General features: G+C 43.9%; 1 protein-coding gene across 1 annotated transcript; it reads right to left on the bottom strand.

Annotated features, from left to right (window-relative positions):
- Nucleotides 1-1,475: 1,475 nt before the first annotated feature.
- LOC117966886 (pre-mRNA-splicing factor SYF1-like) lies at nucleotides 1,476-23,711 on the bottom strand. The gene is made up of 19 exons (XM_059008306.1): nucleotides 23,557-23,711; nucleotides 20,513-20,661; nucleotides 18,842-18,965; nucleotides 18,125-18,322; nucleotides 16,878-17,012; nucleotides 15,471-15,635; nucleotides 15,104-15,248; nucleotides 14,236-14,387; nucleotides 13,126-13,245; nucleotides 12,073-12,204; nucleotides 10,557-10,688; nucleotides 8,477-8,590; nucleotides 8,154-8,316; nucleotides 7,361-7,551; nucleotides 6,968-7,090; nucleotides 6,047-6,218; nucleotides 4,647-4,773; nucleotides 3,904-4,019; nucleotides 1,476-2,049 (listed from the first exon to the last, which is right to left on the bottom strand). Exons 1-19 carry the CDS (start codon nucleotides 23,590-23,592, stop codon nucleotides 1,988-1,990), a joined length of 2,556 nt encoding a protein of 851 aa, XP_058864289.1. The 5' UTR covers nucleotides 23,593-23,711; the 3' UTR covers nucleotides 1,476-1,987.
- Nucleotides 23,712-27,687: the final 3,976 nt, after the last annotated feature.

Raw genomic sequence — 27,687 nt, 5'->3', positions numbered from 1 at the left:
TTGTGCTCTCCCCTCAGGTTTAATTCATCTAATGAAAAGTCATCTACATTATGGAGAAAAAGCAATTGGCCTTAGAATTCTTCATATGTGCTATCCATGTCAATGATAAGAGATGTAATAACAGACTTATTAGATATAATTTTAAAAAGAAAAATACAAATATTCCTAGGGGCAATATTTCTGGAATTATTTATTAACAATATAGACTGCAAAAAAGCCTGGATGATTCCATATACATGTTGTATCCCAAATAAGGTAAGAGAAACACACTTTCAAATTTTACATAAAAGATATCCATCTCTTACATTGCCAGATTCACTGCAAATTTTGCAAGAATGTCTCGGAAGCACTCTTACATATTTTTTTCGACTTCTTTTTGGAATGATCTTTGTAAGCATATCTATGATGGAGCAGGTCTTCACATTACCTTAGCAGCTAAAAAGATCATTTGCTTTTATGAAAATAATTCTAACAAGGGTCTTGAATTCATTGTAAATCTCTTTTTAATGCTTGCCAAGTTTCATATGCACAAATCAAAAAATTGTAAAAGTCTGGATTACAATAAAATATAAGATTTTTAATTTACACCCCTAGGTTTTTTTGTTGATTTTTCTTTTTTCTTCTTTTGTATTACTATTTCTTACATTATATATATATATATATATATAATGTATTATAATTTAGCTTGTTAGTTTGTCTCTAACTGCCTGTAATTGTATGTTTATTATGTTTTCTTGAATAAATAAAAAAATAAATGAAGGCGTGTAATTACCATGGCATTGAAAGCCTAGGAGCTCCACTGTTTGTTTTCAAACACACTTTTCAAAGCTATGTTACACATTGAGAAGCTGGCTCTTTTCAGCAAAAGCATATATTTATTACACAGAAATACACAAGAGAGCTTTCTATTTTAATGATTTAAACCGCTGTAGAAATCAATTGCATAAACACAGTGTCTGCAATGCACTGCAGCCAATACACAGCGGTGTCCTGGTCCTGAAAGTGTCAACCCAGGTCTCTGATAACCTCCTACTGCTGCAGGCGTGACAGGGTCATGTCTACTAACGGTACAGGGATGAACATAACACCCACTGCAGAGCAGTTTGATCCATTCCTGGTTTTACTAGAAGTTTAATAGATACACCAGAGCTTGTTACCTATACACACTGGAGCTAATCAAGCTTGTAGTAAAACCTGGAATGGGTGAAACAGCTGTGCAATAGGAGTCTCGTTTCCATCCCTGCAGTGTGATAAAGCTGAGATAAGACTGAAGTTCTGGTTCCTTTCTTTTTGATGAAGCAGGGCAAACAGAAGACTGAAAACCCAGGATGAACATGATAACCAGACCCAGAGCAATGCAATTAGACTGAACAGGGAGTGTGGCACGCAGCAGGATTAACAGTATTAAACGCCTTTCCTGAGGTCCAATGCACCCTTGAAGTTCAGTTGGAAATAAAAGTTGAACGACCAGGTGATGTGCAAATAACAGTTTCCTTTTTATTGAATCAGGACAGGTTTTTGCAAATACAGAAGTAGTCAGAGAAAACAGTTCATTGTTCACAGTGCGCCACTACACAGAAAGCAGAGGTGCAAAAGGAAACAGGATCAAAGCAAGAATAAAAGGATTCAACTTGAGCTACCACACAGCATGCCTTGGGTAGAGTACTGTAGGTCTGTCCTGGCACTTACAGGGAACTGCGCAGGATGAAGAACAGTATTCTAGCACAGGCAAATCAATCTGAATATTGGGGCCAAAATCCTACATTTTTTATTCTCTTAGTTTGTTACATAGCACACAGTGCCATCACATGGACAAACGTTGTAACTGTAGTCCAACTTTTCAACACTCTCTCAATCTTGCATATGAATATATAGAAGTATAAAAATAATGTTACTGGTTTACAAGAAAAGATTCCTAAGCCCTGGGGTTCAGGTGTGTTGATCTTTCAGAGTGTTGGAGAGCCTTGTTTATTTCCCCCGGTGCTGCTCAGTCATCCCGGAGCCCCCCGAACACGGCTGCAGGAACGCTCTTCTGCTCCAGCTGCACCTCTGGAGCGCACAGAGAAAACACACTTCTGTTAATGTTTGAGAACTTCACAGAGAAGACACAGACACAGCCTTCAGTATCTCAGCCCCTGACAGTACTGTGAAAGTATGCTGACTTCTGAAATACACATATCAAGTTTTAGCACAACTCGATGAGCGTTTCAAAAGAGATGGATAATACATTTCCTAGTTAGAACAACAAGCAGACTGCTAGGTTATCTTTATTGTAAATTATTTCTTCAATTCAAAATTAGATAATGCACAGATTAAGTACATTGTTCTATTATTTATTAAAATGTATTTAAGTGGAGAACATACTGTATAGATTCATAAACATACAGACAGTCCAAAGTTTACATACCCCAACGGAAATTTATAATTTCTAGAAATTTTTTGAAAACAAAGAATTTTAGGTTAAATCTTTTGTCGCGAAAGTTTTGCTTTTGTGGATGAGGAAAACAAGTTAAAGATGTCTACAATTATTTATTTAAGCAAAACTCAAAAAATGCTAATTCAAAAGTATTCATACCCTTTGATGCTATAATAGTTTTTTCTACAAGGTGCTAGAAATTTCAATATGATAATGCAGAACCTAATTCTAGAAAAGTCTAGAAAATGCTGGACTGTAGGTGAACATTCTTTGGACAGTATAAAAGGGTTAGGCATAGGATGATTGCTGTCATTACCAATAAGTCAATATGGGAAAAAGTAAAGAGCTATCTGGAGACCTTAGGCAGAACATTATTTATTGTCATAAAGCTGGAGAAGGATACAAGAAGATTTCCAAGCATTTGATATCCCAATTTCAACTATTGTTACTATTATCAAGTAGTACAAGACTCATGGTACAACACTCCCTCGGTCTGGAAGAAAGGAGCATTTGAATGATGGGTATGAATTCTGGTGAAAGGTTTTGTGGAGTTATGAAACAAAAATCGAGCTATTTTGGTCACGCCGATAGTCGTTACGTTTGGAGAAAGTCTGGTGAAAAAAACACCACACCTACTGTCAAGCATGGAGGTGGTAATATCCAATACATGGCAAAATGAATTCCATAGCATACCAAAAGATATTGGCCAATCATCTGAAACTCTGCTACAAAACTTGGTTTAAAGCACAACTGGATGTGTCAAAACAACAACGATCTAAAGCACACACCAAAATCTACTTCAGAATGAATCAAGGTGCTGGAATGGCCTACTCAATGTCCCGATCTAAATCCGATTTGAGAATCTTTAATACGAGTTGGCGAAGGTTGTGCACAAGAGAAGTCCTCGGAATATCAATTAACTGGAACAATTTTGCGTTGAAGAATAGTCAAGAATCATGCCCAAAGCTCACCGGACAAATATCCTAATCGTTTAAAAGGGGTTATTATTGCTAAAGGTGCCTCAACTAGCTTCATTTTCCTTGTCAGGGTACGAATACTTTTGAATTAGCATTTTTTGAGTTTTGCAAAAATATTCCTGAAATAAATGATTGAAGACATCTACTTCTTGTAACTATTTTTCCTCATCCACAAAAGCCAAACTTTTGCTACAAAAGATTTTTTATAAATTTGTTTGAGAAATTTCTAGAAATTCTAAATTTCCATTGGGGTATGTAAACTTTTGACCACAACTGTATATTCGAGAGAGAGAGAGAGGAGAGATTATTCAATTAGACACAAAGCAGCACTTTGCAAACAGGGATGAGCAGTAGTTCTATTTCACTTCAAGAATTTGCTTTGATTTTTAATTCCAGTAGTCCCTGGAAGGCTGTGTGCCGGTTTCTATGTTCCAGGTTCCTGCTCTATTGTGGTAGTGAAGAGCAGCCGGACGCTGAGCACATTTTGGAAACTTTGCAGCTTGGACTCACCCTCAGGTCCATTGTCTTCATCTCCCTCTCCGTCCTCGTCATCATCATCGATGTCGATCTCGTCTGGATTCGCCTGCTTGGCCAGTTCAGCCAGTTCACTGCGAGACGTGTCACTCCTGCAGGAAACCAAGAACCAACGGTACCGAGTCAAACACACACACACACACCTGGCTGCACACAGGTGACCAGAAACTCACACCAGCCCTCCTGCACCCAGAACTCCCCTCAATGAAGTCTATTATTGAAATGATCAGGAGCCAGGAGTTTGAGCATGGTTAGAAACTCACACTAGCCCTGCTGCTGCACATAATCTTGGGTTTCAGAACTCTCCTTATCTAGATTTATTTAACTATGAACTGATCGCACTCTCATCACAGCATAAATAAGTCACACGTGAATCTGTTAGAATCTTTTCTAATAGGATCATGTAAATAATAAACTGAATTGCAGGGAGCTCTGAAACCCAGGACTGGGTGTAGGACTAGCGCGCGTTCCTCTTACATCTGAGGTAGACTGTCAAAGGGTTAAATGTTTAAACGTTAAACAGAAATTAAAATACTGAGTAGGTTCTTACTAAATTATTAAAAAGCAAGAAGCAAAAAAACAGTCTGCAAATACAACCAAAAATTTGCATGAGCTGGAAATATAATTATTAACTGAGGCTCCAAATAGGGAGCGATTAATCCATCAATGAACGTTTAAATAAAAGCCGTGGCGTCTCAAGTTAGACCCCGGGGTCTGACCTGACGAACAGGATCTTCTCCTTGGGTTTGACTTTCTCCCTCTCTGCCTCAGCAGCCAGGAGGTGCGCCTTCTGCTCCAGAAGCTTCATGTCGTCCATCGAACCCTGTCCTGGAGCCAGGTCCGACACTACAGAGAGAGACAGAGAGAGAGAGAGACACGAGTATCAATCAATCAATCAAATCATTTTTATATAGCACAGCTGTATCCAATCACAGTCCTGGTGGCAATTCCACTCCAGGTTTTACAGGTGAAATGACTTAATGAACTACTTCAGGGTCTGGTGTAGGGTTAATTGGTTCATTTAAACAACAGGGTTGGAACAAACACCAGGACTGGAAGGACAAACTTTGGACACCCCTGATATAGCGCCTTCAAAGCCATTTCAAAGCACTTCACAATAAAACATAGTAAAATAAGTTTTATTGTATATAAAATATAAAAAATAAAATAAAACAAACTACAAATATAAAATGTATTCAACTCCAAAGACAGAACCAGAGGACTTAAAATGTGCCGCAGAATCAGTATTTCAGAAAGCACTCCAGAGCGGAGAAACCCCCCCACACCGTGCGTAACACACCTACACACTGCTGCCTTGAGTCTGTCCATCGCAGCAGAGCCAGGGTGACACGGACGCAGAGCTCTGATAGGTATGGAGGGGCAAGACCCCAAAGTGCTTCCAAAAATGAGTAAATACATCATACGGGCCCCCCCCCCCAAATCATCCCCAACTTCTGCAGTCTGATAACAAGAAGCACTGCATGACTTTAACCCTTTGTGGTCCATTTATTCAGCGCCTGTCAGGCGCGTCAGGTCCAATTTATTTTACACACACTGTTTAAAAGTAATTTTATTCACAGTAAAACAGGTTTAAAAGGCACTGCATTTCCAGAAAGAAAAAATTGTAATGTCGGACCGCAAAGTGTTAATATACTACAATATGAAGGTGTGGAAGACTACATGTGCACAGCACTAATGTGGATGTGGAAAAACACCCTACAATGAAAAGTTACTATCGTATATAAACACTGAGGCCAGCATCTACATTTCACGTGCATATTCTCATAACATCTATACAAAATTCTGTTTTGGAGAACCTTGAAAAGTTTTAACTCTCATCTATTAAACACCCCCCTTATAAACGTTTCCTGATATTTTGGCAGTTTTACCATTCTTTGTCCAATGGTTACACAATGCATTTACCACTTTACTCTGGTTTGCCATGTATATTAATGCATAACCAAACCTCGCTATTTGTTTCCATGCTTAACCAAGCTTTCATCACTATACTTTATGACACTATATACACTGCTATGGTTTTACTAGGGTAAACTGTTCTAAAGGCTTGTTTGAAAGAATTGTTGGTTTAACCCGTGCAGTGACGGCAGTGTGAGGGTACCTGTGCCGGTGGCGTTGGAGGATGCTTTGAGCATCTGTGATGACATGAAGTTGACCTGGGTGTTGTAGGTGGCCTGGATACTGCGCTTGATCCTCAGCATCTCACGGATTGTGTCCTCATTCCCGTGGCGGATCTCAAACTCCTTCCACGTCTGCCAGAACGTTGCCGTCATCTTCAGAGACAAAACACAGACACGCACACACGGGCACCATCAACAACAGTCTACACGGGGGACACCCGGCCAGGCAACTCCCTCTCAACAATATCCCAGGGCTTGGAACTTGCACTACCCTGCTGCAGTCTTTGCAGCTGCACTAGGGTTCAGACTGGGACGGCACAGTCACACCTGAATGCAATGGAAGTCTGGTCTGGCTCTCAATGGGGCAGAGCTACAGGAGTCTGGTTCTGTGAAGGGAGTGGAGCTGCCAGAGTCTGGCTCCGCAAGGGGGGCGGGGCTGCCAGAGCCTGCTCTGCAAAGGGGGCGGGGCTACCAGAGTCTGCTCTGCAAAGGGGGCGGAGCTGCCAGAGTCTGGCTCTGCAAAGGGGGCGGAGCTGCCAGTCTGCTCTGCAAAGGGGACGGAGCCGCCAGAGTCTGCTCTGCAAAGGGGGCGGAGCGGCCAGAGTCTGCTCTGCAAAGGGGGCGGAGCTGCCAGAGTCTGCTCTGCAAAGGGGGCGGAGCTGCCAGAGTCTGCTCTGCAAAGGGGGCGGAGCTGCCAGAGTCTGCTCTGCAAAGGGGGCGGAGCTGCCAGAGTCTGCTCTGCAAAGGGGGCGGAGCTGCCAGAGTCTGCTCTGCAAAGGGGGCGGAGCTGCCAGAGTCTGCTCTGCAAAGGGGGCGGAGCTGCCAGAGTCTGCCCTGCAAAGGGGGCGGAGCTGCCAGAGTCTGCTCTGTGAAAGGGGCAGAGCTACAGGGGCTATACCTACCCTGGGGTCACAGATCTGGGAGCAGTAGGAGTAGATGGCCCGGGCTCGGTCGATCTCTCCCAGCTTGGCCTCCATGTCAGCGAAGCGCAGGCACATCTCTCGAGAGTGCTCGTCCGGGAGGACCTGCGGGGAGAAGCAAATCCCATCCTGAGCAGCTGTGTGTGGAAACCAGCTTGCTCCTATACTGGCACCCAACACTTATTGGACAGCCACTGGCTCCCAAGGCAAAACGTTTTTCTGGAGCCCTCAACAACAACAACAACAACAACAACAACACCACCACCACCACCACCAACATCATACTACTACTGCTGCTAAATAATAATACTAATACTTCTAGTTATAAACAATACTACACAACAGCAATGCTGCAGTGCTGTCCAGGCCACTCACCTCGATGGCTCTCTGGTAGATGCCTCTGGTGTGCATCACTCCGTAGATCTCAGCTGCTCTCTTGATGTAGATGTTGAACATCTCGTGCTGCTCCGCTGGCTCCACGGCCTGCGTGGCGCGCTCGTACACCGCCATGGCGTGGCGCGCCAGCCCAAACTCCTCCTCTAGCTTAGCATACAGAAGGTAGATTGCTGGGGAGAGAAGACACGGGGTCAGAGCCAGAGAGAGGGGAGACTGAGACATAGCCAGGGTGAGGAGAGACGGGGTCAGAGTCAGGGAGAAGGGAGACAGGGAGAGGGGACACTGGGATAGAGCCAGGGAGAGGGGAGACCGGGAGAGGGGACACTGGGACAGAGCCAGGGAGAGGGGACACTGGGACAGAGCCAGGGAGAGGGGAGACGGGGTCAGAGCCAGGGAGAGGGGAGACTGGGACAGAGCCAGGGAAAGGGTACACTGGGATAGAGCCAGGGAGAGGGAAGACTGAGACAGAGACAGGGAGAGGGGAGGCGGGGTCAAAGCCAGGGACAGGACACAGGGTCAGAAGACTCCACACACCAGCCCCTTCCTTCTCTTGCTCTTTGTGTATCTCAGCACTCCACACACCAGCCCCTTCTCTTACTCTTTGTGAATCTCAACACTCCACACACTAGCTCCTTCTCTTACTCTTTGTGAATCTCAGCACTCCACACACCAGCCCCTTCTCTTACTCTTTGTGAATCTCAACACTCCACACACCAGCCCCTTCTCTTACTTTGTGTAACACAGCACTCCACACACCAGCCCCTTCTCTTACTCTTTGCGTATTTGGGCGGGCAGCCGTCGAGGGCTTGCTCAAACAGGTCCCGGGCTCGCTCCAGTTTCTTGCCCCCGTAGCGTTCTATAAACTTGGTTAGGTAGGTGTTCCAAATGTCGTGTACGTTGGGCCACTTAAACAGAGAGATGCCTCTTTCATAGGCCTGCAGGGACAGAGAGAGGAGGAGACAAGTGTGAGTGTGACCTACAGACAGCCAGAATATATATACAAACACAAAATACATCCTCACAATCGCAAAGCACACACATATATCCAGAAGATACAAACACAAAACACACACAAAAACTAGTGCTTCCTCCTACCTTGAAGCTGTCCTCGAAGTAGGTGTGCTCCTCCAGAAACATGGCATAGTTGATGATGACCTGCGGGGTGGCGATGCGGAGGTCAATAATCCGCTCGTACACCGCCTTCGTCGACTGAGTAGTTAACGAGAAAGAGGGTTACACTTCCACCTGGGAGAAACAGCTTAAAACAGACGTACTCAGGACCTGCATAACCAGCTCACTGTAACACAGTGGTTCTCAAACCTTATGGGCCACGCCCCCCTTCCTCTTGTCTGTGGTACTAATTGTAGGGCAGTATTGCCACATGTGAAATCTTTAACAATAAAGTCGAAAAGAAAATGCTTTTATTTATTATTATTATTATTATTATTATTATTATTATTATTGTTTATTTCTTAGCAGATGCCCTTATCCAGGGCAACTTACAGTCGTAAACAAAAATACATTTCAAGAATCACAGTATTTGCTTCGAAATCATTTCAAACTGGTTAATAAATAGACTAGCAGGCAAAATCAGCTCGGTTTTATACAGTGCAAAACATTTTAACATTTTGTTTTGTTTCTGGACTTTGCGATACCTGCACCATGCCTGCATTAATAGTCATATCTACAACGTATCGACAATAACAATCAACCATTTTGTTACAGACTTTCAACAAGTCTGACACAAACAATTTTGGCTGTTACTTAAGTAAACCCTTCTAAAAAAAGAACACAAAAATGCTTAACATAAAAAAAAGAACAGTCCTACTACAGACAGTTTACACTGCCTCTGAGTTTCTGATCGCATCATCAATTCCACATTTTTAAATCCATTGATGGAAACGTCTCATCTACTTTTAACCCTTTGCGGTCCATTTATTCAGTGCGTCTCAGGCGCGCCAGGTCCAATCATCAATCAATCAATCAAATCATTTTTATATAGCACAGCTGTATCCAATCTCAGTCATGGAGAGCCACTCCACTCCAGGTTTAACAGGCAAAATGACATAATGAACTACTTCAGGGTCTGGAGCAGGTTTAATGTTTTCAAGCAAACTGGCTTTGTCACTGCCATTCACATATCCACTTTGACATCTGACACATTATTCCCTTTGTCCAGTGCTTCTTTGATCTGTTCCGTATACCAGTCTTGACAGAGGGCGGGATCGCTACAAGTACTGTATGCAACCCTCTGATTGGTGGAAGTATTATTGGAAATCCAATCAAAATAGCCCAAATAAAGTATCCGCCCGTTATACGGTAGAGCCTAGGTTAAGATGTGTGCTGTAATTATAAAAAAAAAAAATGAACCTTCTAACGCCCACCCCAGTTTGAGAACCACTGCTGTAACAAAACATACATGCAAAGTTTCACAAACCCCAGTGAAGTGGTTCCTAAGATATTCTACCCAACCAGACCTAACTGCGGAGGAATGTCTCTGTGCGACACTGGCCTGATTTTGGTTCAATCCCGGACATGTGTTCAACACTAAATGTATTAGGTAATATTGACTATTAAATAAATAACCTTACGCTGTATAAAACACTAGGATCAGCATAAACATTTCACACGCATACCCCCGATAACGTTTAACATATTCACAAAGCATTTACCACTACTTTTTTTTTCCCTTTCTAAAATGAAGCGACCCAGGATTTCATAATAAGAGCCCCTTTCTGCAAGGTGTGTAACATCAGTAGAGTCTGATTTACCATGGTGGGAAATGCTTTAAAACCTTTAGACCAGGGGTGGCCATAGTTGGCACTTTTACGTCTGATCTTTGTTCCAACCCTGTTCTAAACGGTTTAATTGAACCAATTAAACCTCCATCCAGACCCTGAAGCAGTTCAATATGTAATTTTACCTGTTAAACCGGGAGTGGTCTAGGGATGGAAATAACACTCCCATTGCATAGCAGTGTGATCCACTCCTGGTTTCACTAGGAGTTTAATAAGACACACCTGCGCTTGTAACCTACACACGGGCTAATCAAACCACTGCTTTGCAATAGGATTCTTATTTCCTTCCCTGTGCGATGTTGAAACGAATAAAGCCATCAGCGGATTTCTGTATATTGTTTTCCAGATCTCCAGCCCCTCTCTGCATTGAGGATTACCTTGAATGTGCCCAGGCTCTCCTCCAGGTCCGCTAGCATGGACCACACCTTGAGGGATTTGTACACACGGTTCTGCACGGGCTCCGAGGTATCGAAGTATTCAGCTTTCTTAGCTGGGATCGCAGTGGCTTTCTGTGAAAAAAAAATACAAAATATAGATAACAAAAAAATGATAACAATCTGTTAAGCAGGGGTGGCCAAAGTTGTATGTCCTTTTTTACTGGAGCAGGACACTACCAAGTCCCAGAAACTCAATATACACATGACATAGGAGCTCCACTGGCAGCCTAATGATAGAGACACACATGCATGAATAGCTACTGACTGTTTAACAGGCAACTAAACTGCAGCAAATGGTTAACTGCGTATGACTTAAATACTTATGAATAAAGCGTTCCCCCTTTACCCGGCGGCTAATCAAGCAAGCTTGTAGTTAAACCCGCAATGGGTGACTCTGCTGTGCAATAGGGGTCTTAGGTAGACCGAATGGCCTCCTGTCATTAGTAAACTTTCTTATGTTCTTATCACCACCCCTGAAACAGCGTCTTTCTTATGAAGAAACACAATGGGCTGCAGGTAAGCGCTCGGTTTGCGCCGTTTCAAAGCAGGGTCCTGTCAAATAACCATAAAAGCCTTCGTCAGGGTTCAGACAATCAACCTAAATGCAGTTAGTCGGGTCTAGAAACCAGGAGCGATATAGAGGGTTTGTATTTGTTAGTAAGGTTTTCCTTTTTTGTTTACAGTAGGGAGAATTACAAAGCTTACCTGAAATCTACTAAAAATCGCCCAAATTAATGTTCATAAACCCAAAAAGAAATTAATAAAATATTTATTGTAGTGAAATATCCAGGGATGACTCCCCAATCAAAACGCATTTCAGTGAAGCCCTGAGCCAATAAAGACACTTTTTAATGCGGTGCAGCATGTCAGTAGCTACGGATGCGATTCCTGTATACCATGGCTTTGAAGAGCACAAATCACTAGAAAGCATACGAAATCTCTCTACATAACCAAGAACGCGGACCAACCCCAAATATGCTGATGAGTTGACAGATCTCTCGGACGAGGAACTTCTTTAAACTGATTCTAGTAAAGAATCTCAAGGAGATGAGCCTGCAGACCCACCAAAACACAGAATTTATGCAATTCTTTCTGATCCTAGTTCCTGAGGGTTGTGGCTATCACTGATAATGTTACAGTTTTGTAGGTAGGAGATCACTAAATTACACTTATGTGGACATTACAAAGAAAAATGATTTCTTCAGTGAATTACATTTTTTGTATTTACATTCAAACTAGGTAATCGTACGGTATACTTCACCAGAGTGGAAACATTGTTTTCTTAATAATCTTCAGACCTTTAGCGTTGTAGAAAGGTATACTACCGTATACTTGCACCGATACAAGCCTTAGTCAAGTCATGTCAAACAGACCTGAAAAGGGTAGAATTCTCTCACCCTCACAGGGTTAAACGTGCCTCCCTATTTAACCCCTTGAGATGCCCCCAGGATCTCACCCTCAGGATCCTCAGAGCCTGCTCGTAGTTCTCGTGCCGCAGCTCCATCTCTCCGTACTCACACCACACGCTGGACAGGCCGTCCACCTGCTTGAAGTTCACCTTGGTGGCTCTCTCAAAGATGGTGCGAGCCTGGAGGAGGGGAGCAAACAATGACACTGACTGTCTCTGAAGCACTGCTTACAAACCCAATGGGAGAATGACAGCAGGCTTGGATCTATTTACAGGGCAGTTGTTATAAAAAGCTCAATGTGTATTGGGGAGATGACACCCTTGACAATACTGCAATAGCAACATATTAGGGATGAATCTGAATTGACAGTAGTGCCCTTATAAAAGTTTATAATAGTAAAAACATAGCAAACTGTAATAAAGCACATTTAAAGCATGATAAAGCATAGCAAGGTATAGTAAATCATATTAATAAACATGGCAGGCCAGGGTAAACTATGGTAAGTGCATAGTATAACCATGGCAAAAGCATGGTGAACTTTTATAATGGTGCAGATCAAAAAACATATTGAGAACGGTTTATATTAACACAAAAGATAATTAAACGTGTCAACGTGAAGTGAACATGCAGACACATTGCAGACGAGTCCAACCTGTAAAATGAATACCGGTAGTTGAATACCCATTGCGGAGTATACACTGATAGCAAGTCCTTCAGGCGCCTGTTCTGAGTATTTCACCAAACATATCACAAAGCATTTTGGGATACTGGAGGATACACCAAAAATGTAGTTTTGTATTACAGCATCCACACTTCTGACAAACTGTACTACCTGATGTGATCTAATGTAGAACCGGACTCGAGTATGGTATTAAACGCTGCACAATGTGTGGACGCAAACCATATTTACCACTTTTAAGCCAGTTTAAAGGCAACTAATACGGTTTAAAGTCATCGTGTGGACAGGGCCAAGCACTGGGACAAGCACCACCCGAACACTCCGAGTCATCCCATTCTAAATGTACTGTTGTTGTGCAGTTTGTAAAGTTACCAAACCCTGAATAAAAAGCCGTTTTAATAAGTAAGGCCGCCCAGCTCACGTCATCCAGCTGCCCATGCTCCTCGTAGAACTTGGAGAAGGCTACCCAGATGGAGTGGGGCTTCCCGGTCGCCTTCGCAGGGTCCACCGTCTGCACAGCCTCCGTGTAGGTGTTGATGATCTAAACAAGACAGCGTGGTTAACAGGAGCCGATAGGATGCAGAGCGGATCAGCAGGAGGCAACAGCAGCAGCTTTCTCACTTTCATCACTAGCAGAACACTAAGGTTTTATCTAAACAAGTGGAAAATCCTGAAATGGAATCAACACAAGAGTTTCCTGGAGGGAATGTTTTTGAAGTAAAGCAGTTCTGCTCTCGGTAGGAAAGCGAGTGGTTTGTATGGTCTGTGCTCATGTTTATGCAGCAAGCGGATAGTCAGCGAGTTCATGTTAAACATCGTACTGCACCTGCACCTTGCTCAAATTGATATCTGGCATGGCGTTGAGTGTTTAAACCTACATGAAGTCTGACACTAGCATGATGCATTACAATATATCAGTACTTAATTCCTTCACACGCTGGAAAAGATTCCCACTTTCAGAGCTCATCTCTTAGGTTACACCCCTAAGGGCTGAAGCTCTCTCTGAGCATGTTCACTGCCAGACTGCACACAGTCACTCAAAAGGGCGGAGCTGAAACACGTCAACACTTAAAGGGGCCGCATCCTGCAGAATCATTACAAGGTGCAGATATGACAATCTCTCACGGTGACCCTGTTGCATACCTTCAATGAGAAAGCGTTCTGCACAGACTAAATACAAAGCAATGAATACAATTTATTTTTAATAGTCAATAGTCATCTCGTGCAGTACTGAGGTTCTGGCTGCTTAAACTGCAAAACGTCTCTTATAAAAGCAGACACCCATCACACTTCTTATGAAATCACAAAAACTGAGATTGTTGCCACAACGAAAAAGGTGTTGCTGTTTTTTTCCCCCATTGAACGGTATATTGTATGCACAGGATGACATCTCTACACAGGATAAGAGAGAATGTCAGTGGGCAATCTCAAGCAGAAACCTTCATGATTTTTAAGGACAGGTGTTTGTGAACATTTTCTTAGGTAATCAGCACTTTGAATTGAGCCCTGCCCTTGTGGAGTGACTCCCTACCTCTCGTGGCTTCCCCTCGTACAGCTTCACCCTCTTGTGCCACTCGTGGACGTTGTGTGGATTCTGGCGCAGTAGCACGCTGTTGAGCAGCAGGGGGCGCCGGTTGATCAGCTGCTCGAATCGGGCGAGTCGGAGCTCCAGGTCAATGTCCTCTTCGGGAGAGAAAAAAAAACAAAACATGTTCAATCATGAGGGGACAGCTCTGCGGGTCTGAGACTGGAAGAAGTTTAATGTCAAGCTGCTCCGATTGTGTATCATTAGAGAACCACTTCTAAAACAGGGATGGAAATAAGACTCCCACTGCATAGCGGTTTAGCCAGTGTATAGGTAACAAGCTCAGGTGTGTCTTATTGAACTCATAGTAAAATCTGGAGTGAATCAAACTGCTATGCAATGGGAGTCTTATTTCCATCACTGTATAAACAATAAGGATGTAAAGCTTCTCAGATCTATAAATGAAGCCTTCTCTATACAAAATATAAAACTACCCAAAAAATCCAGACAGGTAAAAGTAAAACATACTTATCTCAGCTTTTCAAAAGAAGTTTATTATCAGTATCTTATGTTTTAAGGGGAGGGCGATCATTGGAACAGCACTGTGCTTTGTACCCATTCTCCACACTGAGACCTGAATGAATCTGCTTGCAGAGGGAGGGGAGGGCAGTCACTGGAACAGCACAGTGCTTTATACCCATTCTCTACACTGAGACCTGAAATAGCCTGCTTGCAGATGGAGGAAGGCTGTCACTGAATCAGTGCTCATTGAGAATGGTGTTCAGAACTAGGTCAATGGCTCTGGAGATGCAGCTATATTCTGTGAGATCCGGTTCCCAGGCTGCAGTGGAGACGCAGTGTAATCCAGACTCACCGTCCTGGTTCTGACCCAACTCAGAAGTGGTCTCCATCTTGGCAGCGATCATGCTCTCCTCAAACTGAGCGTAGCTGTCAAAGACCTGGGTGAAGTCCCGCACAGTCACCACAGTTTGTATAGCCTCCTCATACACATCACGGGCCTGGAGAGAGAGGGAGGGGAGGGTGAGGAGCGAGAGAGAGAGAGGAGGAAAGGAAGAGAGAGAGGCAGAGGAGATGGAGATAGGGAGAGGAGGCGGGAGAGAGTACAAGATATAAAAATCCAGACCCTACAGGTACACCACGTTTTCAAATTGCATGAATAATCACAGCATAACTTTTTGCAGTAAGAGCTTATCTCCCCCCCCCCCCCCCCCAGGCCGTACCTTCTCAAAGTGGCCGCTGCGGGTGTAGTAGTCAGCCAGGGAGCACCAGAGCTTGCCCAGCTGGTCAGTGAAGCGGGTCAGCCCCCCCCTGATGATGGCCCCCACTCTCAGAGACTTCACCTTATCTGGGTTCTGAGAGATCAGGTCACACATCTCGTGCCAAAGCTGGACAGGAACACAGGCAGAGTGGTCAGAGCACGCTAAAGAACACCTCTGTATAATTCAATGAGTGTGTGAATTTTGAATGAGTGTTAATCAATGTTATCAGTCTGCCTGGCTATTTCTATCATGCTATCTGATGAAGATGGAAGCCTTCTTGTAGCCTAATTAATTAGAATAGTGAGAGGAATTCATTTACTGCTAGTTTATTTTTCTACTTCACAATCTGTTACTCTACTTTGTGCATTAATGAGGTAAAGTCTGTAAGTAAAGTTTTGAAATGAGGTTGTAGACTAGATTAACCCTTTGCAGTCCATTTATTAAGTGCGCGTCAGGCACGTCAGGTCTAATTTATTTTCACACGCGCAGTTAATTTTAGACGCGCTGTTTAATAGTATTTTTTTCCACAGTCAGACTGGTTTAAATGGCCCTGCATATCAACAAAGCACTCACTAGGCATCTCCAGCACCGCCCCACCCTTTCATTCGCTATCGCTTTCACCTATGTAAGAAATAAATAATAATAATAATAATAGTCGTACATACCGATCAATCATCTCCGGATCACTCGTTTTATCACCAAACTCCTCAATATTGCGATCAAAGTCATTATTTTATTACTATAACATCTGAAAAAAGCTCTGCAAATGTCCATGACAGTCTCTGTGCGCTGACGCACTCAGCCAGCTTGTTTACTATGACAGCCCCGTTATCTGATACCAGGGCCATATGTATGACTATTCATGAGATACGCCTTTTTTTTTTTTCGACTTGTCTCGGCTCCTGTTGCTCCCACTCGGGAATTGAATGGTTTTCTCTGCTTTTTCCGGAGAAAAAACGACTAGAAACCTGTTTTTTGCGTTGCTATAATGATGTCGGACCCAGTCCGACAAAGGACCTGAGAGGAATAATTGCAATGTCGGACCCAGTCCGACAATGGACCGCAAAGGGTTAAACAAGATGTTTCCACAGACTCTGATTAGTCGCAATCCAGGGATGGAAATAAGACTCCTATTGCATAGCAGTTTCAACCATTCCAGGTTTTACTACGAGCTTGATTAGCCACAGTATACAGGTAACAAGCTCAGGTGTGTCTAATTAAACCAGGAACAGATCACACTGCTATGCGATGGGAGTCTTATTTCCATCCCTGCACTCTTATACCACCTAATGGGTAAGGTAGTCCCAGATTACTGCTAACCAGGGTCTGTGGAACCAGCTGGCTGTGGTTCAGAGAGTTTCGTGTTACCTGGTAGTTCGACTTGCCCTCTTTGGAGACGAAGGACTCGTCATTGACGATGGCAGCGAGCCGGACTGCAGCCTCATCCAGCCGGTCCACAGAGCGCAGGTACTCGATGTACCCCTCTGCATTCTCAGGGCACAGCTGAGAGAGGGGGGGAAACAACAGGGATCAGAGCTACAGGAGACACTGGGGGGGGGGATCGGAACAGCGCCTTCGCATCAGATCAGATCAGCTGAATCTCCAAGTCGCAGCTCAGGGGGTGCTGATACTCGTACCTGCCTTTAATTAAGATGTATTGAATCGACAGGTATTAAATAAATCCATTCATTAAAGTATTGACTTGAAAGCAAGAAAAGCTGTCCTTCCCTCACCTTTACAACTGAGCACCAATCTATGGCGATTAACTTCCACACTGAGTGTTTTAAAAGATGATTGGAAGTGAATTCTCCTCTCATTTGGTGCAGTACAAATGTCAGCACAGTACTGACATACCGAGACCATAAACGGATAATGAAAATATTTATACCTGCCGATAAATTCTTCTTAAAGAGTACGAGCTTCAGCACACCTCTTGCATCAACTGGGCTTTTTGCTTTTTTCTGTTCCCAGTGTGCAGAATTCTCTGGGTCAGGCACCATGCAAATTTCTTCTAGAATTTCCTTCTTCAGGTACATACCTAAAATTTCTAGATCATTCGCTGCCATTTTGCAGCTGCATGCCACAGCAACTTTATACACTATTTTGTTTCGTTATTTTATTATTGGTGGTGGATTGAGGTAGGGGGACCAGCAGAACTTATTTCATAAACTGGGTGCACACTGTTGATCTAGATGTTAGGATCGCAAGTGGAAGCATGAGCCCATCGGCTTGGGGGAAAGGTTAGGGTTAGGGTTAGGGTTAGGGTTAGAGTTAAGAGTTAAAGTTAGGGTTAGACCACCTAATTATCCATTATGAATCTCAAAGGGGTTGTATTTCTACTTGGGATCCTAACATTTACATTAAAATGTAATTACTTGGGAGTCAGTTTACTACATTCTTCTGTGCCCTCTACTGATTTACATTCCCAGCACGCAGACTGCGTTGACAGTCCGGTTTATATACATTCATCCATAACGTCCAGCACGTAAGTAAGGGAGTCTAGAGAAATACTAGAAGATGTATGACATCTGTTTCAAGTGAAGTGATTGAATTGAAGCTTCTTCCAGCGTTTCCCAGTTCAGCACTGTAGCTGTGGAAGTGGAGGAGTATCTCACCTTGAGGTGCCGGCGGTAAACCCTGACGGCGGTCTCGGGCAGGGGGTGCGCGCGGACAAACTTCAGGTAGAGCGGCCAGACGCGGTGGTGCTGCGTGACGGGCAGGGCACGCAGAGCCCGGTCGAAGGTGCGCCGCGCCCGCGTGATCTTACACTGATCCATCAGGAACTGGCAGAAATCCAGCCAGATCCGCGGCATCTGAGGAGACACAGCACTTACATGACAGCTCAGCGTCTTGCGTCAACATTTAACTGCTTCATTTTCCCTTATAAAAGTTTTGCACAGTGAAAGCATGGTCAAGCATAGGCAAGCATTGTAAAGCACACAGAGGTATGGAAAAGCATATCATAAAACATGGCAAACAAGGGTAAACTTGGATACACAGGGAGCGCCTGCTCTGTTGGGTACACAGGGAGCGCCTGCTCTGTTGGGTACACAGGGAGCGCCTGCTCTGTTGGGTACACAGGGAGCGCCTGCTCTGTTGGGTACACAGGGAGCGCCTGCTCTGTTGGGTACACAGGGAGCGCCTGCTCTGTTGGGTACACAGGGAGCGCCTGCTCTGTTGGGTACACAGGGAGCGCCTGCTCTGTTGGGTACACAGGGAGCGCCTGCTCTGTTGGGTACACAGGGAGCGCCTGCTCTGTTGGGTACACAGGGAGTGCTTGCTCTGTGAGATACACAGGGGGTGCTTGCTCGGACGCTGCCTGCTTGCTCTACCTTGTGCATGAAGACCAGCGCTCGCTCATGGCAGTTGTTCACCTCCTCGAAGGCCGGGTCTGTGATGCACCTCCCCTTCGCCTGCTTCCTCCTCTGCCTCAGGTAGTTGTACCACAGCTTGTAACTGCAGACACACAGAACAGGGGTGTAACAATACACTAACGTCACGATACGGTGCATATCACGATAGGCAGGTCGTGATAACAAACTTATGATACATGCAATGGTCATGCTGGGCTACTTGTTGGATGTTTAATAAGACCAAATGATTAATGGCTGATTATTATGTTAAAAAGACAAACACTAAAGGAGTTAGGGAGTGTATGTATTCATACCTATTATATAACACACTTATTCTTCATTCTAGAACCACCTGGTGAACTACAATGAGCTATGCTGTGATTTTGGTCTTTTATTACAATACATACCTCTGTTATGAGACAATGTATATCATGTAAAGAAAGCATCACGACTCATTGTTACACAGTGAATCATGACACCTCTAGCAGAACAGGGCTTAACACGTGGACCACAAAGACAGCACCATGCCTAGAACCTACAGAACCAATATCTTGATTTATTGATTATTGATCCCCATAGCTTTTTTTTTTTTGGCAATCCTCAATTACACCTGCATTGATCGATTGCCCTGCTGCCCTATTTGGGGCCTCGCATATATTTTATTACTAACATGTTTTCAATTGAACTGAAGACTTTGAGTGCACAGTTCTGGCTTCTTTTTAATTACACAGATGGAAATAAGACTCCTGCTTTCACTACAAGTTTAATAAGACCTACATACTGGGGCTAATCAAGCTCTTAGTAAAACCTGGAATGGGTGAAACTGCTATGCAACAGGAGTCTTATTTGCATCCCTGAATTACTATGTTTTTTCAAAGCCTGTACTGTATTGCTTTAATAATGCAGCACGTTTCCTGTTGTATCGCAAGGCTTTTAAGAGTCTGTCTACACTTTCCTTCACTTATTGCTTTTAATAAGTAATAAAGCATTCCCAATGCGTTGATTATAGTTGATTAATGTATGACCGGTCCTGTATTTGATTAGGAAGTCAGTTGCTGAGTGCACCTCTAACAGAAGCACTGTGTATTTAGGAAGTCAGTTGCTGTGTGCACCTCTAACAGAAGCACTGTGTATTTAGGAAGTCAGTTGCTCAGTGCACCTCTAACAGAAGCACTGTGTATTTAGGAAGTCAGTTGCTGAGTGCACCTCTAACAGAAGCACTGTGTATTTAGGAAGTCAGTTGCTCAGTGCACCTCTAACAGAAGCACTGTGTATTTAGGAAGTCAGTTGCTGTGTGCACCTCTAACAGAAGCACTGTGTATTTAGGAAGTCAGTTGCTGTGTGCACCTCCAACAGAAGCACTGTGTATTTAGGAAGTCAGTTGCTCAGTACACCTCTAACAGAAGCACTGTGTATTTAGGAAGTCAGTTGCTCAGTACACCTCTAACAGAAGCACTGTGTATTTGATCAGGAAGTCAGTTGCTCAGTACACCTCTAACAGAAGCACTGTGTATTTAGGAAGTCAGTTGCTCAGTGCACCTCTAACAGAAGCACTGTGTATTTAGGAAGTCAGTTGCTGAGTGCACCTCTAACAGAAGCGCTGTGTATTTAAGAAGTCAGTTGCTCAGTGCACCTCTAACAGAAGCTCACCTGCCCGGCAGCTCCTTGAGCGCCCTCTCGAAGATCATGTTGAGGGTGTTTCTGGGAGCGCTCTGCTTGAACTCGATGTAGCGCATCCAGCACTTGACAGAGTAGGGGTTCCGGATGATCTCCTCCTCGTATGGGAGGTCATCTTCCTCCTGCAAGGGGGGAGCACAGGGACGTGAGGAGCAGAAACATTGAGGTAAACATGCCACCGTTGTCAAAGACATGCATGCCAAATACTCACAGCCTGTCATACCCGATTCAATGGATATGTATATCGTATCTCAGAGGGAGTAGTTATACTACATTGTAGTTGCTTTATTAACATCGTGGCATTATGAATTAACAACGTGAGGTACATCAGTATGTCTAAAACACCAAAGTACATTACTGCATGTACACATCACAAAGAAAATGAGTGACAAGTACTGCAAAACAAAGCATGAATACAGTATTTGGAAATGTACAAAACAGCATTTCAAAAACAGTTCTCAGTCTACGCCACAGTAATCGGACAGGTTGTTTTGCACCGTGCGTGTTAATAACCCGAGACAGAAACAACAAGAAAACGCATACAAACACAAACTGACTTTGGAGGTCACTGAAAAAAATCTTGTTTCAACTTTTTAACAGTACAGTATCTGTATTAACCCTTTGCTTTCTTGTTTTCTTTTTCGTAATATGGTTAAACTGGGCAGTTACGTGAAGTGACAGCACGGGATAAAATGAAACTGAATTCCTACACACGCCGTCAGCTGTAGTGTTTGTACAGCAGGATGTGTGCAGTGTGCGGTTATTGATTCAAAGTATTTTCCATGCACACATAGATAGTGCACACATGCAGTCTCATCCACAGTAATGTTAACATCATTGAAAAGCAATGGCTCTCATGATGGCTTCTCTGACTGCTTACAAACATTCCCAGTGTGGTACAGTTGTCTGAATATGTTTAATCCTGAAGTTGAAACGTTTAGGAAATTAACACTCGAAGCCCTGCAGTCATTTTGGTGGTTTTTGGTTTTAAAATGTAATTTTCTCCAGTCGTGTAACACTTATGGGGCTGTGTGTTCATGTACCTTTCTGTCCGTATGTATTAAATATCCTCACAAAGCATGAAACACAGGAGTGCAGAAATAAAGGAGATATATTACATTATACCTAAAAGCCCCGGGAGCAGTCACATTGACGGCCACACAGAAAACAACTGTATTCTGATTATACAGAACGGTATTCTACTTTATTATTTTTATTTACCAGTCTGCAATGTGTTTAGCTGTAATCAGATTAGTCTCTACTCTCTGCCCGAGTGAATGACTGACAGTCTATTGTTTTCAATCAGCCTTTTAAAGGCTGGCACCTGCTTGCCAGCTGCGCTGCTTTGGTCACTCAGTTAGTATTGGGACTAGTGAAAATAAATACCAGAGACCGTGGAGTTTTACAACACAACAAAATATGGAGTTGATGTTTGGATCAGATGGCACGGAAGTATTCTGTGAAAGCTGGCTCCTGACGGTGGCCTGTTCAGGTGTTTTACAATGTATTGGACCTAGCAGCCATCAACTCCTGGGTACTTTACAAAGAATGCACGGAGAAGAATTTACCAAGACAGAATATATTTTACAGTTAGCACAGGAACTTCGCAAGAAGCATTTGGAACAGAGGGAGACTGCCAAGCGTGTACCCACAGCTGAAGCTGGCAACCCCTCTGAGAGCCGCAAGAGACGCCAATGCCAGGTTGGCAAGTGCAATAAAAATAAAACTTCGGACAGCTGTGCCCTGTGCAGAAAGGCGGCGTGGAGAAGCGCATTATCTGTGTTGATTGTGAACAGCCTTAGACTCAAAGTAAAAAAAATACTCTTTTTGTCAAAAAAAAGAAAAAGAAATGAGACTTTTTTGATAACTTCTTGTGCTGTGCGCTTCTGTAAAATGTTTTTTTATCTGCGTTGTTCAGTTACTTTTGCTCATCTGATAATATCCGATTGCTGTTTAGGAGCAGTGTGGAGTAGTGGTTAGGGCTCTGGACTTTTGACCAGAGAGTCGTGGGTTCAATCCCAGGTGGGGGACACTGCTGCTGTACCCTTGAGCAAGGTACTTTACCTAGATTGCTCCAGTAAAAACCCAACTGTATAAATGGTTAATTGTATGTAAAAATAATGTGATATCTTGTAACAATTGTAAGTTGCCCTGGACAAAGGCATCTGCTAAGAAATTAATAATAAAAGTTAAAAATGTATTGCTATCGTTTCAGTTTCATAAATAGTTCTGTTGTAAACCGATGTCTATTCAGATGTTTGTTTACATTTTCTTGTTTTGATTTGTAAAATAAATGTTCATATATATTTCATCAGTGTCTGTCTGCTACATTATTCCAGTTTGGCCTCCTGTGTGCTCCACTGATTCATTCCTTTTTGCCTGTCCAGTTGGTTTATAATCACCAATGATGTTTTAGCAGTGACTCTCTAACCCTCTCACCAGTGAAAACTGCTTGACGCTGCCACACACAGTACTTACTGCAATAGGAGGTTTTAAAATGACATCCCTAAATTGTATCGGTAACATTTTGTTCTAAATTAACATCACAGACGTCGTCTACAGGTCGCATATATTCAGTATAGTAAAGTAATATAGTGTTATTCTTATTTAAATAAATACATATTTCATACAGATTAAACTCACGCTGTTAACACAGCTTTAAACACCTAAAACTCAACAGCTCCAAATGTAAGCGCGTTGTCCTAATTCATCTCTCGTTAGATTACAGTACACAAACTTGTGTTAATGAACTTTGCTGTGGGGTTGCGAGGTTTACTTGGTCACGTAGCACTTTTTCTCTATTGTTCACTTGAAACCGTATTTGAATCAGTGAAAAAGACAATCACCCAAGACTTCAATACTATGTCATCTCAACCCGGCGTTCAGCTCAGCTTTTCGGGGACAGGGAATAAATCTATTCCGCGGATCTTCCACGGCCCGCCTAGGAAAACATGATTACAGCCGCGATCGGCAAAATTCAAACGTCAAAAATCAGAAGATCAACGATGTATACTTACAAACATGACATTCCCTTTCTCCGGTAACGACGGCATGTTTAATATTTATCAATAAATAGTCTGTTTGTTTGTTAAAATTTAAACATCTCTAATTCTCCCAACGTGTGGGAAACGCAATGCAATCTCCGCCCACCAGCTGAATCTTATTGGACGATACTCTGTGGGACTCCTCCATCCTGACCAATCACGCTTGGCTCCTAGACTCTTTGTTGATTGGTGGGATTACCAGACTGGCACCCTGCCAGAATCCTAGGACTTCTGTATTATTAAAAATGCCCTTTGTTATTTTTCTTGAAAATGTTTGGATTAATCACGTTTTAAATCTGATAAACTGTCCTAGACTATTGTTGCTGCATTATGTGTATACAAGGAGAAAAATCTATAGCCAGGGCATAGAGGGTCCTTGTCTTTTTTTTATTAATGAAGCAGATGAATGCAGTGTTTTAGGAGGGCTGGCTGTTCATCATAAATGCATATTACAATGTATAGATACAGAGATAATATTTCTTTATTCATTTTTTAAAATGCACGTGTATAACCATCAGCTCAGAAGTCTCGCCGTTTTAAATAGGATTAACTATGATCACCAAACGTCACTCCCGGGAAAACTCAAATTGTCCCAGTTTTCAGCCTTATTTATTTGGTCCGCGTCAGGAACAGAAAAATTGTCAAATTTTGTAGTCACATTTTTTATAAATACAAAACTGTAGCAGTTGACAGCACGGTAATTTATTATACAAAAACAAAATAAAGAAATGTATGGATTAGTTGTTTAATAATTCTGATTAAGTAATTCATAATTAATATTCTGTTTAACTTGGCAGTTTGGATATTTAAAAATATACTTTTATCTTGGAAGTGCCACCAGCCAAGTCAGCCTTTTAATTTAGTCCCTATTGTGTTTTAATTAACATTTTATAACTGATTTAAAATATATCTTTACACCCAATGTTTAATTTGAAATGACGCTTGTGACGGGGACCATGCTTGAACTGCAATGAGTGCCGGTCTGAACGGTAGTAAGCACCCAGATGTCTGTGGTGCACTGACACTAGTACTCCAGATGGCTCATAAGGGGCCCTGGGCCTGTGTCAGCAAAACCCTAGGGCCACTGCTCACCTTGTGGCTTAGCCTGAGGCTCTTTCCTCTGCACAGAGTGGCGGAACTTATTATAGCCTCCGCGGCGAATGGCCACAGGCCAGTTCTGAATAACACCTCTGGCCGCAGGCGCAGCCGGCTGTGCCGGTCCAAGGCTGCTGGCACAAGAATAAAACCCAGGCATTATGCAAATAGCAAGCAAAGTACCCTAAGAATGAACAGTTGCTGCCTCAGCTGCTAAAGACAGCAACTGGGCTGTCAATAAGACCTGCTTGGTACCAGATTGGGGATGTAAACCCCAGTCGGTAGCAGGTCAGAACCGGGACAGAACCGGAACGATACAGGGTTGGTTTGGTGCCGGTGCCTGTAGTACCGGCTCAGTACAGTAGTGTATAGTACTGTAAGGAAAGTGTCTGCTGTACAAGCAGCGACGCCGCTGTACAGTAATGCAACAGGGCGGATGCTGTGCAGACCAGGTCACCTGCAAGACTGCAGCTGCCCTCTTGATCAATGGCGATGGAGAGTGCTGCTTCCTGCTGCCAATCTGCACTCGTAGCCCCCTTGGACCCAGATGGAGCTAGCAACCTATAGGAGAACACAAGTCAGCTGACTCAACAAACAACAGGCTATGTGCAAAAAAGTATGCGTAATTAGTAAAACTAAAACAACATAAATAATTATCGCATTAATCAGTGTAATACACAATTAGCAAATAAAAGATGCAGATCAAACGTAACTCATCCGTCTATGGCTCTCCTCGTCCAAGTTCAGTCCTGTGAAAGGAAAAATGACGCTGGTATCTGTGCGTGCAGTCTTCTTAAGCCCTCGGGGGGCAGTGTGTCACAGGCGCCGATGCACAGCTTTGGTATAATCTATTCAGGTTCTTGGTCTTTAAGAAGCAAACGTTAGGTTATTATCATAACACCGGTTCCCTGAAATAGAAATGTATCCATTACACAATGGGTTAAACTATTGCGCCCGATTCAACTGAACACTCAGACCAAAGCTGCATCTTACGCCCGTGACGTCAGCACGCCTGTCTCCGCCCCCACAGGAGACAAAACTGGGTGCAGGTCGGCGCTCAGTGCCATAAATTTTCTTCAGCCTACTGCATAGGATGTATGCAGCGACCAAAGAATTGTAATGGATACATTCCTATTTCAGGGAAACAGGGTTATGATAATAACCTAATGTTCCCTTTCAAGTACAAAATGTATTCCATTACACAATGGGTAAGTACACCAAAGCCATCGCAGGACATGACTTTCAGAACAGCCAATTTGGCGAGACCGATGGCTTGCCATACTTATAAGTCACGGTAACGTCCATAGAATGTATAATGACCTCATGCATGTGCTTCTGAATCTGACTGAGACGCTGCTGTCAGCACTCTGCTTCCAAAGGCAGGGTTCTGAGGATCCAGGACATTAAGCCCATAAAACCTTGTGAAGGTGTGAGTAGTGGCCCACACCGCTGCATCGCAAATGTCAGAGACCAGAGCACCATGAAACAATGCCCAAGAGGTAGCAAGACCCCTGGTGGAATGACCTGCGACCTTCTCTGGAGGGGGCAAGTTGGCTTGCTCTCATGACTGTCTCCACAATCCAACTGGCCAGCATCTGTTTTGATAGAGCTTGACCTTGGTTATTAGCTCCAAAACATATAAACAGTTGCTCAGATTGCTGTCAACTATTTGTCCTGTCAACGTAAAACGCTAGTGCCCTAACCGGACAAAGTGTATGGAGCCAACGCTCCTCATCTGACTGGAATGGTGGAGGATAAAAAGCCTCTAATTCCACAGACTGATTGACATGGAAGGTTGATAGGCATTTGGGCACAAAGGTCGGATTCATACAGAGCATGACTTCAGTCCTAGACTCCATAAAAAACAAAAAGCAAAAAGCTTTTGCTACTGAAAATGCATCTCACTCACACATCTAGCAAATGTGATGGCAAGTAAAAATGCTGCCTTCAGAGATAGGTACTTAAGCTCTGTAGAATGCAGAGGTCAAAGGGTGGTTTCGTGAGTGCACTGCTGCATGCAGCACCACATTTAACCGACACTAAGGAACTTTGTCCTTCAAATGAGGCCGAAGTCTCCGCGCCCCTTTCAGAAACTGGCCAGCCAGAAAATAAGCCCCTGGGGACACCAAGTCAATTTTATCATGGCAAGCCGAGATGGCTGCCAAGTCGAGGGGTCTTATCCTCATCAAAAACTGCAGAATGACTGGCATGGGGCGTCGTGGGATCAACCTGACGTGATTCTGGAGAATCAATATGACTCTCTCCGACAATCCTAAATGGCTGAACAGGAGCCCTTCCGGGGCCAGACCCAGAGCTGAAGGCTTGATGGGTTGGGGTACCACAATGTCCCCTGCGTCTGGCTGGCTGCGACAGACGGAAAGTGGCCAAGCCCTAACTCCTCCGTGTCATGGACCCGATATAACAGGTCAGCAGCACTGGGGACGGCCTGGGCTGTCACGAGGTGTCTCCAAGTTGATTAGACCTCATGCAGAAAGTACGGGTGGATAGGGCGCATTGAGGTCCTTCTAGAGGGAGCTGAGGGCCTGTCAAAAATGGAGCACTTCAGCTCGGACTTCCGGTGCTGTGATGGCTCTTTTCAATAAAGCCATGCGGAGAAGGGGAGAGGCGCCAGTGGCTCATCCTCCTCCAGCTCCTCCAATTGAGGTTCCTCTAGCTCATTGGGAGTTCCTAAGGCAGCGAGGGATATGCACCCACATCCAAAACCCACATCCTGCACCCACTCTTGCGCTGCAACAGTTGCTTGCACCACAAGGGAAGCAGCGGCGGGTTGCAACGGGCGAGCCTCAGCCAGTGCCTTCAAAATCTGGCCTTGGGCTGAGATGGCTTCCCGCATGCAATCCATCTGGGTCTATACGGCTGGGTTGCTTGGGGAATGGCGGCGGCTAGCCTTCCTATGGTTCGGGGGGGGGGGGGGAGAGGAGGTCGATGCCGAAGACCGCGAGCGGCTTCTGCCTCTGTGCTGTCGTTTTCTGACTGGAGCACTTTCCG

The sequence above is a fragment of the Acipenser ruthenus genome, chromosome 36 (assembly GCF_902713425.1).
Source record: "Acipenser ruthenus chromosome 36, fAciRut3.2 maternal haplotype, whole genome shotgun sequence".
Classification (NCBI taxonomy): Eukaryota; Metazoa; Chordata; class Actinopteri; order Acipenseriformes; family Acipenseridae; genus Acipenser; species Acipenser ruthenus.
This window is presented reverse-complemented; position numbering and strand designations above follow the sequence as displayed.

Bases quoted from the DNA above. Each gene is read 5' to 3' on its own strand.
- LOC117966886 (XM_059008306.1), bottom strand. From the start codon at position 23,592: ATGCCGTCGTTACCGGAGAAAGGGAATGTCATGTTT. The intron at 14,388-15,103 runs GTGAGTCTGGAT...TCTCTCCCGAAG, and splicing joins GTTGGGTCAGAACCAGGACG to AGGACATTGACCTGGAGCTC. The intron at 13,246-14,235 runs GTAGGGAGTCAC...TGTCTTGTTTAG, and splicing joins ACGAGGGGAAGCCACGAGAG to ATCATCAACACCTACACGGA.